Below are 13,535 nucleotides of genomic sequence, written 5' to 3' on the forward strand. Positions count from 1 at the left end.
CCCTCTGTTGCAGGTATGGCACAGCACCTAACAGCAAAACCATCAAGAACTCAAGACTCGTGAGCCAGAAGGACGACGTGCACGTTTGCATCATGTGCTTGCGAGCCATAATGAACTACCAGGTACTGACTGGGGAGATCCACTATCAAAGCCACCCCCATGTTACCAATAATACACAGAGCAACCTAAAACACATACTGTTCTCTCTAGTGGCATTAGGACAGAATGGTAAAGCATAAACGCAACCAAATATTTCGTTTTAAAGATGTCAAGAGTCTCTGTTGCAGATGTTTCCTGTATAAGCCACAGTAAAAGTGAATCTAGGCAGTGTTCTAGAATCTATGCACTGGCAGCATTCAACCTCCTTTGCTTCTCTTTGACCACATCCTGTTCTATCGTTACCTTCTCTCTCCAGTATGGCTTCAACCTGGTAATGTCCCACGCACACGCAGTCAACGAAATTGCCCTAAGTCTGAACAATAAGAACTCAAGGTAAGCACATCTCAGGCTCTGTTTGGAAGCTGTTACTACACACGTCCAGTAACTCGAGGTTGATTTTGATTCGAGGTGCAGGTTACAACAGCGGGCAGGTATCGATCATCATTTCAAGTTCAGGCCCTACCCCTGCCTCCACCACCTCTGCAGCTTGAGAGATTTAAGGGTGGGTCAGGGTGTGGGTCAGACAATAGAGGAACGTTTGATGAGCCTGTTCATATGATTACGCTCCTCATTCTCTAAAAAAAGGGGGCTCCCATCGGTTTCTCTCTCATGTTGGGAATGAGAACCACACATCCAGCCTGGTAAAGGCGTGGTTTACAGTATATCCCAAATGGCGTCCTATTCCCTATTTAGCGCGCTAATTTTGCGGTGGGCCCCGGTCAAAAAGTAGTGCACTACGAAGGGAATTGGGAGCCGTTGTGTAGGGACTAGGGTGCCACTTGGGATGAAGGCCTGTTCTAGATGCAGTGTGTTAGAGGAATGTTTGGTATAGAGGGATTGCAGTGTTAAAGCGTGGGAGCTGATCACTTCATCATGGCCTTTTAGCTGAAGCATGACAAGCCCCTCGCTCCGGCTCCTCTGTGGGTGTTCAACCTCAAAGTATAGAATTATGGATTTCAGCTTCGCTATGTATTTATTTAGTGCTTTAGGTTATCAATTGTTGACTACATTTTGCACCGGTGAAAAAGAATACGGCTAATATTTAACAAAAGTATATTATTAAATGCCGTTATAACAAAGTCATAGTGAGTTGGATTTGAAGCACGTACAGGTCTAGACATGGATTACCAGAGTCGTAATGCATTGTTATAGAAACGTTGTGTCTATGAACATGCATATTCTTTCTTGACAGGACAAAAGCCCTGGTGCTGGAGCTGCTGGCTGCAGTCTGTCTGGTTAGAGGAGGCCATGAGATCATTCTCTCTGCATTCGACAACTTCAAAGAGGTGAAGTATTACTTTAGTATAACCTCAGTATTAGGCTACTGTAGGCAGAATTCACCATTTTGTTTTTTTCCAAATACTTGGAACGCTTGCGTGAGCTTGCTTGGGCACAATAAAACCAACAGAATAAACCCAAAAGTGCAAACCCTGCCTATCTGGCTCTTCAGGCAGGCTCAATGAAATGCTGAAAAGTATCTTAAAGAAAATGAATAGTATTTGAACCCTGCTATGTCTGGGGCTATTCATCTCATTAAGCCACCAGATGTGAGGCAACCGTGATAAGGATCAATTTCCCAGTGGGAGTGAGTGGATCACAACGGTTTGCTTAGCCACTCAGTTTCTAGCCTGTATAGTCATCTTAACGCCGGAATCAGCCCATTACAGAACCCCACAGAGCAATACTCCATCAGCCACAACAATGTGTGAACCAACCAATGGCTCTGTGGTGGGATTTCAAAATGCAATCCTAATGACAGTCGAGTGTTTACTGAAACGTTATAGCTAAGATGTTCCGCCACCAGTTTTGGGTTGTCTCTCAAATGGCATCCTATTCCCTATATAGTGCACTACTTTGACCATAGGCTCCTCTGGTCAAAAGTAGTGCAATATATAGGGAGTAGGATGCCATTTGAGACACAGCTCTGGCTTATAGCCATATTTGTGCAGCAATTAAGTATAAATTACAAAACAACAACTCTAGGCTAAAGAATGCTGATATGGAATGAGGGGTTGGATTTTGTTCTGTATTTAAATCAGATGTTTTGAAGTTGGGAAATCAGCTTGCTTGTTTTCTTTGTCTCTAGTGTGTGTGTGTGTGTGTGTGTGTGGGAGTCTGGCGAGATCTCTATCCCTTTGCCTTATTTTTACTCTGTTCCCTTCCCAAGAATTCCTATAATTAGGAGGGCTTTTCATTTCAGATGGAGTGTGTTGACCTCTGCTTACACCCATAGCCTTGGCACGGGTCACTATCAGTGGAGGCTCCTCAGAGCAGGAAGCGGAGGAGCGTCCTCCTCAGTGAATTTCATCAAAATAAAAATATTGAAACATTAAAAAGTTATTTTTTAGATTAAACTATGCTAAATATATTCACGTCACCAAATAAATGATTAAAACACACCGTTTTGCAATGAAGGTCTACGGTTGCCTCATTAGCACTCTGTAGGGTAGCACCATGGTGTAGCCAGAGGACAGCTAGCTTCTGTCCTCCTCTGGGTACACTGACGTCAATACGAAACCTAGGAGTCTCATGGTTCTCACCCCCTTCCATAGACTTACACTGTAATTATCACCACCTCCGGAGGACGTCCTCCAACCTATCAGAGCTCTTGCAGCATGAACTGACTTTGTCCACCCAACCAAAGGATCAGAGAATGAATCTAGTACTGAAATCATAAGCTACAGCTAGCTAGCACTGGAGTGTATGAAACGTGGTGAGTAGTTGAGTCAAAGAGAGAGAAAGACAATAATTTAACCGTTTGGAGCAAGTTAATTTCTTAAAAAATTAAGGAGAAGATAGCGAGAGAGAAATGTATGCGGTGAGGGGGGCAAACTGATTGGTTGTATTTTTTTTAAAACTTTCACTTAGCTAGTAAATGCAGGTAGCTAGTTTAGCCTTCTCAAACACCCAGCTCAAACAGAGGGATGCTATGTTAGCTAGCTGGCAATGGCTATCCAACACTGCAACTCTTCCAAGTCAAGATTTTCTTAATTTATTGCCACCGGGGCCAGCCGCTGTAACTGCTAAACTTCTTTCAGACTGTACACTGTACTGCATGATTGTAGCGGGTAACACGTTAGTTCTAGTAGTTTAAGTTGACTATGACGTGACAACGATGTAGGCTGTGTGTAGCGGTTAGCGGTCATGATATGAAGGTTTGGCTTGGAAAGGTTTTTTCACCTAGTCACAGAGAGCTGATTTGTTGTGCACTGAAGTCCACAAATGAAGGGTAAAGGTGAGAGGAGGAGAGTGCGTAGATAGTTATGAGAAGGAATTATATATACAACGAGCTAAGTGATCATGCTGTTTGTATGTGGCTGCTATGAAAGTGAAATGTTTGCGTGTGATCAGGGGTGTATTCATTCCTCCGATTCTGTTGAAAAATGTTTCTTAAACCGAAGCACACGGAACAAAAACGGGGATAAACACACCTGAATATGTCGAATAGAAACTCTCGTTTGCAACTGTTGGACTAATGATTACACCCTAGATCAGCTAGATGCAGGCCAGAGTGTGCAAGGTGGTATTGAATGTGTCAGTCTGTTACCTTGATTACTCATAATGTTCTCTCGACCTGTGCACCTACGTTGTAAACTTTCATTCATAGTCTAAGTTGTAGCAACCTCATGATGGGTATAGGGAAAATGTGAGTATCATGTAGTAGCCTAAACCTATGGATGCTACATTGAACTGGGTGAATGGAATATGAATGAATGTCATCCAATATGCTGTAATAGAAATAAGGCCATGCTCATCTTAAACGGCACCGACCGCAATATCAAAGCATTTCGGAAACGTTTTGGAACATATTGGAAACTGAGGAGATTCAAAGGTGAACATAGCTGAAATACAGCCTCCTCTTTTGGATTTGGACTTAAGACTGCAAACCCCTCAAAATACGCTCCCGTCTGTATTGACCTAATACATGATGTTTCTATTCATTTTCAGGTGTGCAAGGAGAAGCATCGCTTTGAGAAGCTGATGGACTATTTCCATGTGGAGGATGGGAACATTGACTTCATGGTGGCCTGCATGCAGTTCATCAACATCATGGTCCACTCGGTAGAAGACATGAACTTCAGGGTTCACCTGCAGTACGAGTTCACTAAGCTGGGCCTAGATGACTACCTGGAGGTAAGGAGGACGCTATGAATACAATATACTAATCATGTATTCATTTGACCTGTCCCAACTTCTCCTTGAGCATTCCTTGAATGAAGTCTCCAAGGAGCCATACATACTGTAGGCTGTGTCTCATGCCTTTTGAGGCAGCATTTGAAGGCAGGAAGTAGAAGAAAAAAAAATGTGTCCCCTTTTCCACGATGCCTTAAAACGTTGCCTTCTACGGTACCTTCATAATGTGAACCTGAACCTCCCCTTCTCTCCCTACAGAAATCCAAGTACACAGAGAGTGACAAGCTGTCAGTCCAGATCCAGGCCTACCTGGACAATGTGTTTGATGTGGGCGGCCTGCTGGAGGACGCAGAGACCAAGAACGTGGCTCTGGAGAAGGTGGAGGAACTGGAGGAACACCTGTCCCATGTAAGAACCACCAAGACTGACCAGACCACCCGCTAAGTCTCTGTGCAGGAGTGGAATGTTTTCAAATGGGTTATAGGTCAAATACACACATGCCGATGAGCCTTGCAAGTTGTTATTAGCACGGAATTCTATAGAACGTTTGTCCTTCTCCATACTGACGATTGTACATGAAAAGAGTTCTATGAAGTACCGTAGTCAGGTACGTCATTATCAGGTCGGATTGGGTCTTCTCTGCTATTTCAGTCAGGCAGTATTGTGAAGTACACCATCCACCATGTTCTTCCAAGGACCCCTTTCTAACACAGAAAGGTCAGGAGGCGCACGTGCCGTCATCTGGAGAATTTCAAAACAAACCCGGCTTTCAGGGGCCAGGAATTACGGGGGAGGAGGAGAGCGAGCATTCCCAGAGAATTCCTTTTATTACTTGTACAACTTGTTATCCAATTTCAAAAGGGAAAGCTAGCTAGGCCATGTCAGCCTCACTTGAACTTGCTGTGTCATGCTGCAAAGCGTATCACGTTTCTTATTGATGCTGCGGCGAATATAGTACACGAGAGAGAGAGAGATAGAGAGCTATAGTGGAACTGGGCGAGATGCCCGAGTTGAACTTTACTGAATCAACGCTTTAATTCACCTCCTCTCCCCGCTATCCCTTTCTCCATCCCTGTTGTCCGCTCACTCTGCTTCACTCTCCATGCCTGCTGCCTTCTCTTTCTTTGCTCACCCTCTTCATCCTCTCCACCATGTACTAGGTGACAGAGAAGCTGCTGGAGGTGGAGAATGAGACCATCATGAAAGTGGCTGACCTGGAGAAGCAGCTCCTGCAGAAGGACAAGGATCTCCACGTAATACGGGTAAGATAAGCTGGTGATCCCTATTATGATACGGAATCAAATTACCATTTTGTTTCTCATATACAGCATGAAATGTACCCTTGATGATTCAGCACAGCCGTAGCTGTGTCTTCGCGCGTCTTAATGTTGTATTAATATGTTGTTTTGAAGCAGTGTTTTATGACACCTGGTTGAGTATATGGACGGCCGTGGCAGAATAACATCAACGTTTGATTAACTATGCTCTAGCAAGAACGCTATTATAGAAAAATTGATCGGCAGGATATGGAATGATTATGATCCTGTATGGTTTGTGGAGTCAGTCATTTCTCTCTGTCTCCCCCTGGTGTTCTGACCCAACAGGAGACGTACGAGTCGACCAACACCCAGGTCCACACCCTGAGGAGGATGATCAAGGAGAAGGACGCTGCCTTCCAGAGGAGCTTCAACATCGAGAAGCGCCTGCTGGAGATGGAACAGCAGGGGACCATCCGCCTCCGCAAGAAGCCTGATGGGGACATCGCCATCGAGCCCCTGGGAGGGGGTAGTGGAGGAGGAGGGGGGAGTAGAGGTCCGGGGGTGCCTCTGGGTGACTTTGGGCAGAACGGAGGGTTCTCCGTGGGGCCTGGAGGAGTAACAGGGCCAGGAGGACCAGGAGGACCAGGGACTAGTCTACCATCAGCCAGTGAAGCACCTCCTCCCCCTCCTCCGCCTCCTCCTCCTCTGCCCTCTGCTTTAGGTACAGTACCATGATCAGTTCTACTATTTCACATCATTGTGCCGACTCCAACTATAACGTGCTGGCTTTCTTTTCACATTGTCCTTCATAGCAGGGGTTCCCACCCTTTTCCATTCCAAATTCCGAAGCCCACTGAAAAGGTTGAGAATCAATACTTTACAGCACAAACTATGGTGGGTGTGTAGCCAGGCCAGTACAGCTCGGCTCTGTAGTGTGAAAAGGGTATTACTGCCTGTGCTAAACAGTGTGTGTGGCATACATGTATGTAAGAGAGAGGAAGTCACTAGAGTCCTAAGGGACATAGGTCTATGAGGGCAGATCTATTTTAGAGTTGCCCTCGTTGCCCTTTTGTGCCCAGCCAGGTGATGGGTACGAGTAGGGCCCGGGCCCCGCCCGTCCAGACAGGAAAGGGAAATGCTAGGGTGTTTCCTCCCTCACTGTGAATCAAGGTGCTGACAGGCTGCGCACGCACGCACGCACACACACACACACACACACACACACACACACACACACACACACACACACACACACACACACACACACACACACACACACACACACACACACACACACACAGCTGGATGGACGCACAACACTAGTGTATGCCATCATAAACCCATATTATGAATGATCTTCTATTCATCGTATTGATTTGGTACAGCATGCCTGAACTAGCCTCTCACAGATGTTCATACGCTTGGGATTTGATTATGGCTTATGGAGAATAGAGCTGCCCAGACTTTAGCGTTATTGGTCGATGCTGACTGAGTGTTGGTGTTCTATTCCACAGGAGCGAATGCTCCACCCCCACCACCTATGGCCCCGCCTTTACCAGGAACTACACCCAACTTCATCCTCAATATGGGCCTATCAGGTAAGAGCTAACACCAGCCTCCAAATACAATGCATTGCACGTCTGGTGCCACTACGGTTCATCTGAACTAAAAAGGAACTTAGGGTGGAGTATAGAATGTGTCGAAAGATACAAGTCTGATTGTGTGATGGTAATGTGCATGATTTTCTATATAAAGGCTGTCCTGATATTCTATGTATTAATGTCGGTCTGCAGCTATCAGGATCAAGAAGCCCATCAAGACCAAGTTCCGCCTGCCTATATTCAACTGGACCGCGCTGAAACCCAACCAGATCAATGGCACGGTCTTCAGCGAGATAGATGATGAACGAGTACTAGAGGTGAGTCTACCAGTCCAGGAGAAACCTGACAGTTTCTCTCTTCATTTTGGGCCCGAGTTGTTCCGTGTCATGTCGCGTGGTCAGGAAAATAGGCCCTCAAGGCCCTCCTCCTAACTCATTGTATACGGATAGTTAAACCAGCCCTGTTTTGCTGCAAAAAAAGCAAAACTCCTAATTAAAACAGGTATCTTTCATAGAAGATGTACATGCTTTGAGGTATCACGTTTGACTGAGTGTGTGGTGTGTGTTGTCTGTCTATAGGAGCTGGATGTGGAGAAGTTTGAGGAGCTTTTTAAGACCAAGGCCCAGGGTCCTTTGGTGGACCTGTGTGGCCCCAAGACCAAAGTGTCTCAGAAGGCTGCCAACAAGGTCAGCCTGCTGGACGCTAACCGCTCCAAGAACCTGGCCATCACCCTGAGGAAGGCCAACAAGAGCACTGAGGAGATCTGCAAAGCCATACAGAGGTACGTACTGTAACCTATACCTCGCTCTCCACAAATCAAAATGTATTTTTACGTCAACAAATCAGTTGTCAAAGTGCATTACACTAACCCGGCCTGGGCCTTCAAAGAGCAAGCAACAAACAGTGTCCAGGGAAAAACTCCCTAGAAGGAAGTAATCTAGAGAGGAACCAGACTCCGAAGGGCCCAACCATGTGGTTCTATGCTGCATCGTTTCCAGTTCTAGCGCTGATGTTTCTAACCTGTCTTCCCCCCTCTGATGCTTTATGCAAGGTCTCCCTACTCAGGTTTGACCTGAAAAGCACTGCCGGTGGACTTATTGGAGTTTCTGATGTTTCTAACCTGTCAGTGTTGCAACCTCTACTATCTGTTTCTCCCTATAGCTTTGATCTGAAGGCCTTGCCGGTGGACTTCGTGGAGTGTCTGATGCGGTTCCTTCCCACAGAGGCAGAGGGGAAGACGATGCGTCAGTACGAGCGGGAGCGGCGACCGCTGGACGCGCTGACGGACGAGGACCGATTCATGCTCTTCTTCTCCAAGATCGAACGGCTCACCCAGAGGATGAACATCATTACGTTCGTAGGGAACTTCACAGACAACGTCAGCATGCTAACCCCGCAGCTCAACGCCATCATCGCAGCGTCCGCGTCCGTCAAGTCTTCACCCAAGTTAAAACGCATGCTAGAGGTAAGGCTTTTCTCTCTTGGATTCCATCATCGAGGATTAAAGTAGTTTGACTTGGATGACAAGCGTCGTTTCAGTTTTAGCAATCAGTGGTGAGTTTCCCCAAGAGTTTCTTAGCACTAAAATCATCCGTGTCAGTTTCAGGCAATGGTTCTTAGTGCCAACAACTATTTTGGAAAACTCCGTTGTTTTTTTTCGTGACCCTGGCCACATTTTTATGGCGCTAAGATTGTAATTCTTTGCTTTCTCTACGCTCATAGATCATCTTAGCCCTGGGGAACTACATGAACAGCAGCAAGAGAGGCTCTGTGTATGGCTTCAAGCTACAAAGTCTTGATCTGGTGAGTACTGTACGAAACAAAGTAGAACATTCTAGAGAGCTGCTCTCTGCAAGTCCTCAAGCAGCAGCTCAAGTGTTGACTGTCTTTTCATATTAGTTACAAGGGGCTAGGCTTTTTTCCAAGATGTACTCCTCCAGAATGAGAAGGGCCTTGGTTGATATGTATTCAGTTTCATCTCCATATTAGTTAAACAAGGCTACAATTATACACTTGTTTCAAGAGTGATGGCTGATATGCATTCCTCTCCTCCCCCAGCTGCTGGACACCAAGTCTACAGACAGGAAGATGACTCTGCTCCACTACATAGCTGTGGTTGTCAAGGAGAAGTATCCAGAGCTGGCTAACTTCTTCAACGAACTACACTTTGTGGACAAAGCTGCTGCAGGTGAGTACACAGCTACATAGACCTCACGAGACAGGACTGGGACTCCTCTTCTGACTGTATGAAGAAGACAGTTCATGTGAAGCACAGTAGAAATGAGGAGGCTTGATATTTGTGTGCCTGCGTGCATCTCTCTCTAGTGTCTCTGGAGAATGTGCTGCTGGATGTGCGGGAGCTGGGTAAAGGGATGGATCTGATCAGGAGAGAGTGTAGTCTCCACGACCACTCTGTTCTCAAGGGCTTCCTCCAGACCAGCGACACTCAGCTTGACAAACTGCAGAAGGACGCCAAGACTGCGGAGGTAAACTAAACACATCCTATCAAAATTGCAAACACAACTTGTTCAATACTAGTCTGGAAACTTCTAAACGTCTTCCACTACCCTAAAACCGCTAATGCAAGCACAGCATTTTTCTTCAGGGAAAATAGCCTTGCTAAAACTACAAAACGGGTCAAAACCAAACAAAACACAACTTAGTGTAACGGCGCAACACCTCTCCCTAGAAGCAGCACAACAAAAGCCAAAAAGCCCAAGATACAACAATGCAGGACAACACTTGACCGCAAACAAAAGGCTTTGTAAAGGTTGGCGATGTTGACAAATGTTGTGTCCCGCCTTTTACACTTCTGTCTCCCCTGGTCATTTTCTAGGAAGCCTTCAACAATGTGGTGAACTATTTTGGGGAGAGTTCCAAGACGACTCCTCCGTCTGTGTTCTTCCCTGTGTTTGTGCGATTCATCAGAGCTTACAAGGTAAGGGAGGACCAAGCAGCACAGTTCTAACACGTATCTTTACCTCTGTACATGTATATAATATGCCACATAGCAAACGTCGTTACAGTAAAGCGAGTGCATATATTTATTATGTATGTGAGATCCCTGTAGGGGATCGCACTCTTACCAACTAAGCCACACAGGACCATGTTTAGGTGGAGATTGCTCTCTGTCCTACGGGAGTTAGCCTAACCTTTGGTTAGTCTGGGTGTTGCCCTGCTGCCTCTAAGAGCAGAGCAGAGCTGTCTGTGTGCCACAGGACAGGGTGTGGACTGGAGTCACAGGTCTAATAACAGGATGGGCCAGCTGGGTCTGCCTTCAGAGCCACAGCTGTGGTGTTTAGACTGGGTCCGGTCTCCCGCTTCCTTTCCCCCTGCTTGACCCCCGGACCGAGGGCCCCGCCCTGCCTCTGCTGCCCCCCCCCCCCCCCCCCGGAAGGACAGACGGCCCTGCCACACAGACACCTTCCTGAGATTGTTCTCTACAAGGATGTGTGGATCTGCAGGATCTGTGCGCTTGCATGCGTTTCTGTGTGTGTGAGAGAGAGAGAAACAGAGAGGGGAAACAGAGAGACATTTACTGTAGCAAATGTATGTTGCTGACTGTTTAGCTACGTGAAGGTGTGTTTTGTCAACACCCAAAACCATTTCTTCTATTCTTCCATTTCTTCTATTGTAAAATAGATATATTTCCATAGCTTGGCTTTGCCAGTGTCTTGATTTGTATTGAATTGATGTCTCATTTCCCTGAGTGGCGTCCATTTTGTGTTCTCCTCCCTACAGGATGCAGTGGTGGACAATGAGCAGAGGAAAAAGCAGGAGGAAGCCATGAGAGAGAAATTACTGGCTCAGGAGGCCAAGCAACACGACCCCAAGGTACAGTACTAGAAGTCTCCCTCGCCCTGACTGACTGGCAAGGCCCAAAAAGCCAGGAGGATTATAAGTCACTGGACTCAACCAACAGTAGTAAAATTGAGCTTATTGTACAATGACTCTAGAGAGTCTAGATGTAGAATGTAGACTAAATTGTGTATAATTATGCTATCAACAGAACCTTATATTTCCTCAATGTATTTCTCACACTTCCAATAAGGAGTTGCATTTTGTATGATTGAAATGATCCATGCGCAGCTCAAGCTATTTGGGGGACCTAGGCAGGATTTGATCCTTCCTCCCCTCTCTCCTAGGTCCAGGTAGTGAAGAAGAGGCAGCAGCAACAGGAGCTGATCTCAGAGCTGCGTAAACGCCAGGCCAAGGACCACCGGCCCGTCTACGAGGGGAAGGACGGCACCATCGAGGATATCATCACAGGTGGGCTCGACATGCAGCCACGCAGGCAGCCACGCAGCCCCCAGCCAGGCCCCAGGTCTCCTGGTCCAAGCCCCAGTCCAAGCAGTCCTAGGGGCAGAGGCCGGGGCCAGGCTAAGATCACTGTGGTCCTCAACTGCTCGGCTGGAGGAGCACTCTGTTACGTGGTTCAGACACCACTGCTAGAGGCTATACAGCAGCTAGACACCAGCAGATTCCAGTTCTGAACGTCCCAGTAGTTTGTTTTTGCGGCCTGCTAGTTATCTAGATTAGTACTGTCTCGTTATTAGAGTAGAGAAGGCATGTAGTCAAGCCATTGGCTGTGCTCCGTGTCCCAATAGATCAAAAATGCCACCGTATCCCGATGCCCTGTTTCGTGGGAGGTGCAAACTCAGGACAGTTTCTAACTTAACTCTCATTAATCAGCATCTACAGTGAAATCTAAATGATTAATGTTAATAATATGCTAATAATGCTTCCTCCCCACTACTGGTCCTTCACAACATTTGCGTCATCTCCGTTACTCTACATACAGTATAGCCCTGTCATCTTGGACATAGCGCGCGTCTCAAATAGCACTTTATTCCCTGTAGTGCACTACTGGTCAAAAGTAGTGCACTACATAGGGAATATGGTGCATTTCAGACGCACCCAAAGACCTTGAGGGCTGGAAGACTCACATTAGTGTAGTCTGGTCCTCTAGTACTCCAATACAGTGGGGTTTGGCATAGAGAGAGCTGGTATACTGTATATACAGATAACAGTTTGGGTACAGTTGCAGCAGCTTGAGGAGTGCCAGTGCCGTTCTAGACTGTACCAAGCTGACGGAAGATGGGGGGGGGGGGGGGGGGGGGGGGGGGTGTACAACAGTACAGTAACAGTACAGGTTCCTCTGTCTCAGGTGTGACGTTTTCTCCCCTCCTCCCCCCTCAGTGCTGAAGAGCGTCCCCTTCACAGCCCGTACTGCTAAACGAAGCTCACGGTTCTTCTGTGAGGCACAGCTCTGTGACGACTCCAACTGCTAGCCCCTACAGTTCCTCCCCCCTAATGCCAAGGTTGTCCAGAACAGGTGTCCTCTCCTCGTTACCCCCCCCCCCGCCCCACTCCCTTGCCTGACCACTCTGCATGCAGCATGACCACCTCGTCACTCCCTAAGATTACTCTCCCCCCTTTACTAATTTAGGCCAGTCTGCGGTTTGCTTGAATCCCGGCCTTTGACTCTTATTGGTGGCAAGTGTGTCTTCTGTCTACCTCAAAGGACTTCTACCTGAATTAACAGGATAGAAGTCAGACAGCCAAACCTCTGAATGACTGAACCTGATATTTAGATATTCCTACTGAACCACAGGCTAATGTTACAATGGGAATATATGATTATTTACACTGAACAAAAATATAAAAAACGCAACATGCAACAATTTTTCTGAGTTACAGTTCATATAAGGAAATCAGTCAGTTGAAATAAATGAATTATGTCCTAATCTGTAGATGTCACATGACTGGGAATACAGAGATGCATTGGTTGGTCACAGATACCTTAAAAAAAAAGGTGTGGGCGTGGATCAGAAAACCAGTCAGTATCTGGTGTGACCACCGTTTGCCTCATGCAGCGCCACACGTCTCCTTCACATCGAGTAGATCAGGCTGTTGATTGTGGCCTGTGGAATGTTGTCCCACTCCTCTTCAATGGCTGTGCGAAGTTGCTGGATATTGGCTGGAACTGGAACACGCTGACGTACACGTCGATCCAGAGCATCCCAAACATGCTCAATGGGTGATATGTCTGGTGAGTACGCAGGCCATGGAAGAACTGGGATATTTTCAGCTTCCAGGAATTGTGTCCAGATCCTTGTGACATGGGGGCGGATGAGGTGATGGCGGCGGATGAATGGCACGACAATGGGCCTCAAGATCTCGTCACGGTATCTCTGTGCATTTGTCTGTAACTTATGCCTGCCCATACCATAACCCCACCACAATAGGGAACTGTGTTCACAACATTGACGTCAGCAAACCTCTCGTCCACACGCTGTCTGCCTTCTGCCCGGTACAATTGAAACTGGGATTAATCTGTGAAGAGCACACTTCTCCAGCGTGCCATTGTCCATCAAAGGTG

General features: G+C 46.8%; 1 protein-coding gene across 6 annotated transcripts in view; it reads left to right on the top strand.

Moving 5' to 3' along the window:
- Window positions 1-13,535, top strand: part of LOC115167857 (formin-like protein 3) — a 46,143-nt gene that overhangs the window by 29,312 nt on the left and 3,296 nt on the right. For 3 of the 6 annotated variants that reach the window (XM_029722544.1, XM_029722549.1, XM_029722548.1), the window contains 18 exons: window positions 14-122; window positions 416-492; window positions 1,352-1,445; window positions 4,108-4,293; window positions 4,552-4,701; window positions 5,454-5,555; window positions 5,898-6,273; window positions 7,067-7,150; window positions 7,346-7,470; window positions 7,732-7,934; window positions 8,315-8,618; window positions 8,876-8,956; window positions 9,212-9,341; window positions 9,479-9,639; window positions 9,990-10,091; window positions 10,895-10,987; window positions 11,299-11,422; window positions 12,353-12,474. In XM_029722544.1, the coding sequence (XP_029578404.1) occupies window positions 14-122; window positions 416-492; window positions 1,352-1,445; window positions 4,108-4,293; window positions 4,552-4,701; window positions 5,454-5,555; window positions 5,898-6,273; window positions 7,067-7,150; window positions 7,346-7,470; window positions 7,732-7,934; window positions 8,315-8,618; window positions 8,876-8,956; window positions 9,212-9,341; window positions 9,479-9,639; window positions 9,990-10,091; window positions 10,895-10,987; window positions 11,299-11,422; window positions 12,353-12,444 (2,593 nt within the window). In that variant the 3' untranslated portion in view covers window positions 12,445-12,474. Of the gene's footprint in view, window positions 1-13; window positions 123-415; window positions 493-1,351; window positions 1,446-4,107; window positions 4,294-4,551; window positions 4,702-5,453; window positions 5,556-5,897; window positions 6,274-7,066; window positions 7,151-7,345; window positions 7,471-7,731; window positions 7,935-8,314; window positions 8,619-8,875; window positions 8,957-9,211; window positions 9,342-9,478; window positions 9,640-9,989; window positions 10,092-10,894; window positions 10,988-11,298; window positions 11,423-12,352; window positions 12,489-13,535 lie in introns of all 6 variants that reach the window. The other 3 variants (XM_029722546.1, XM_029722547.1, XM_029722545.1) reach the window with 2 other exon arrangements.

This window comes from Salmo trutta, chromosome 30, assembly GCF_901001165.1.
Source record: "Salmo trutta chromosome 30, fSalTru1.1, whole genome shotgun sequence".
Lineage (NCBI taxonomy): Eukaryota > Metazoa > Chordata > Actinopteri > Salmoniformes > Salmonidae > Salmo > Salmo trutta.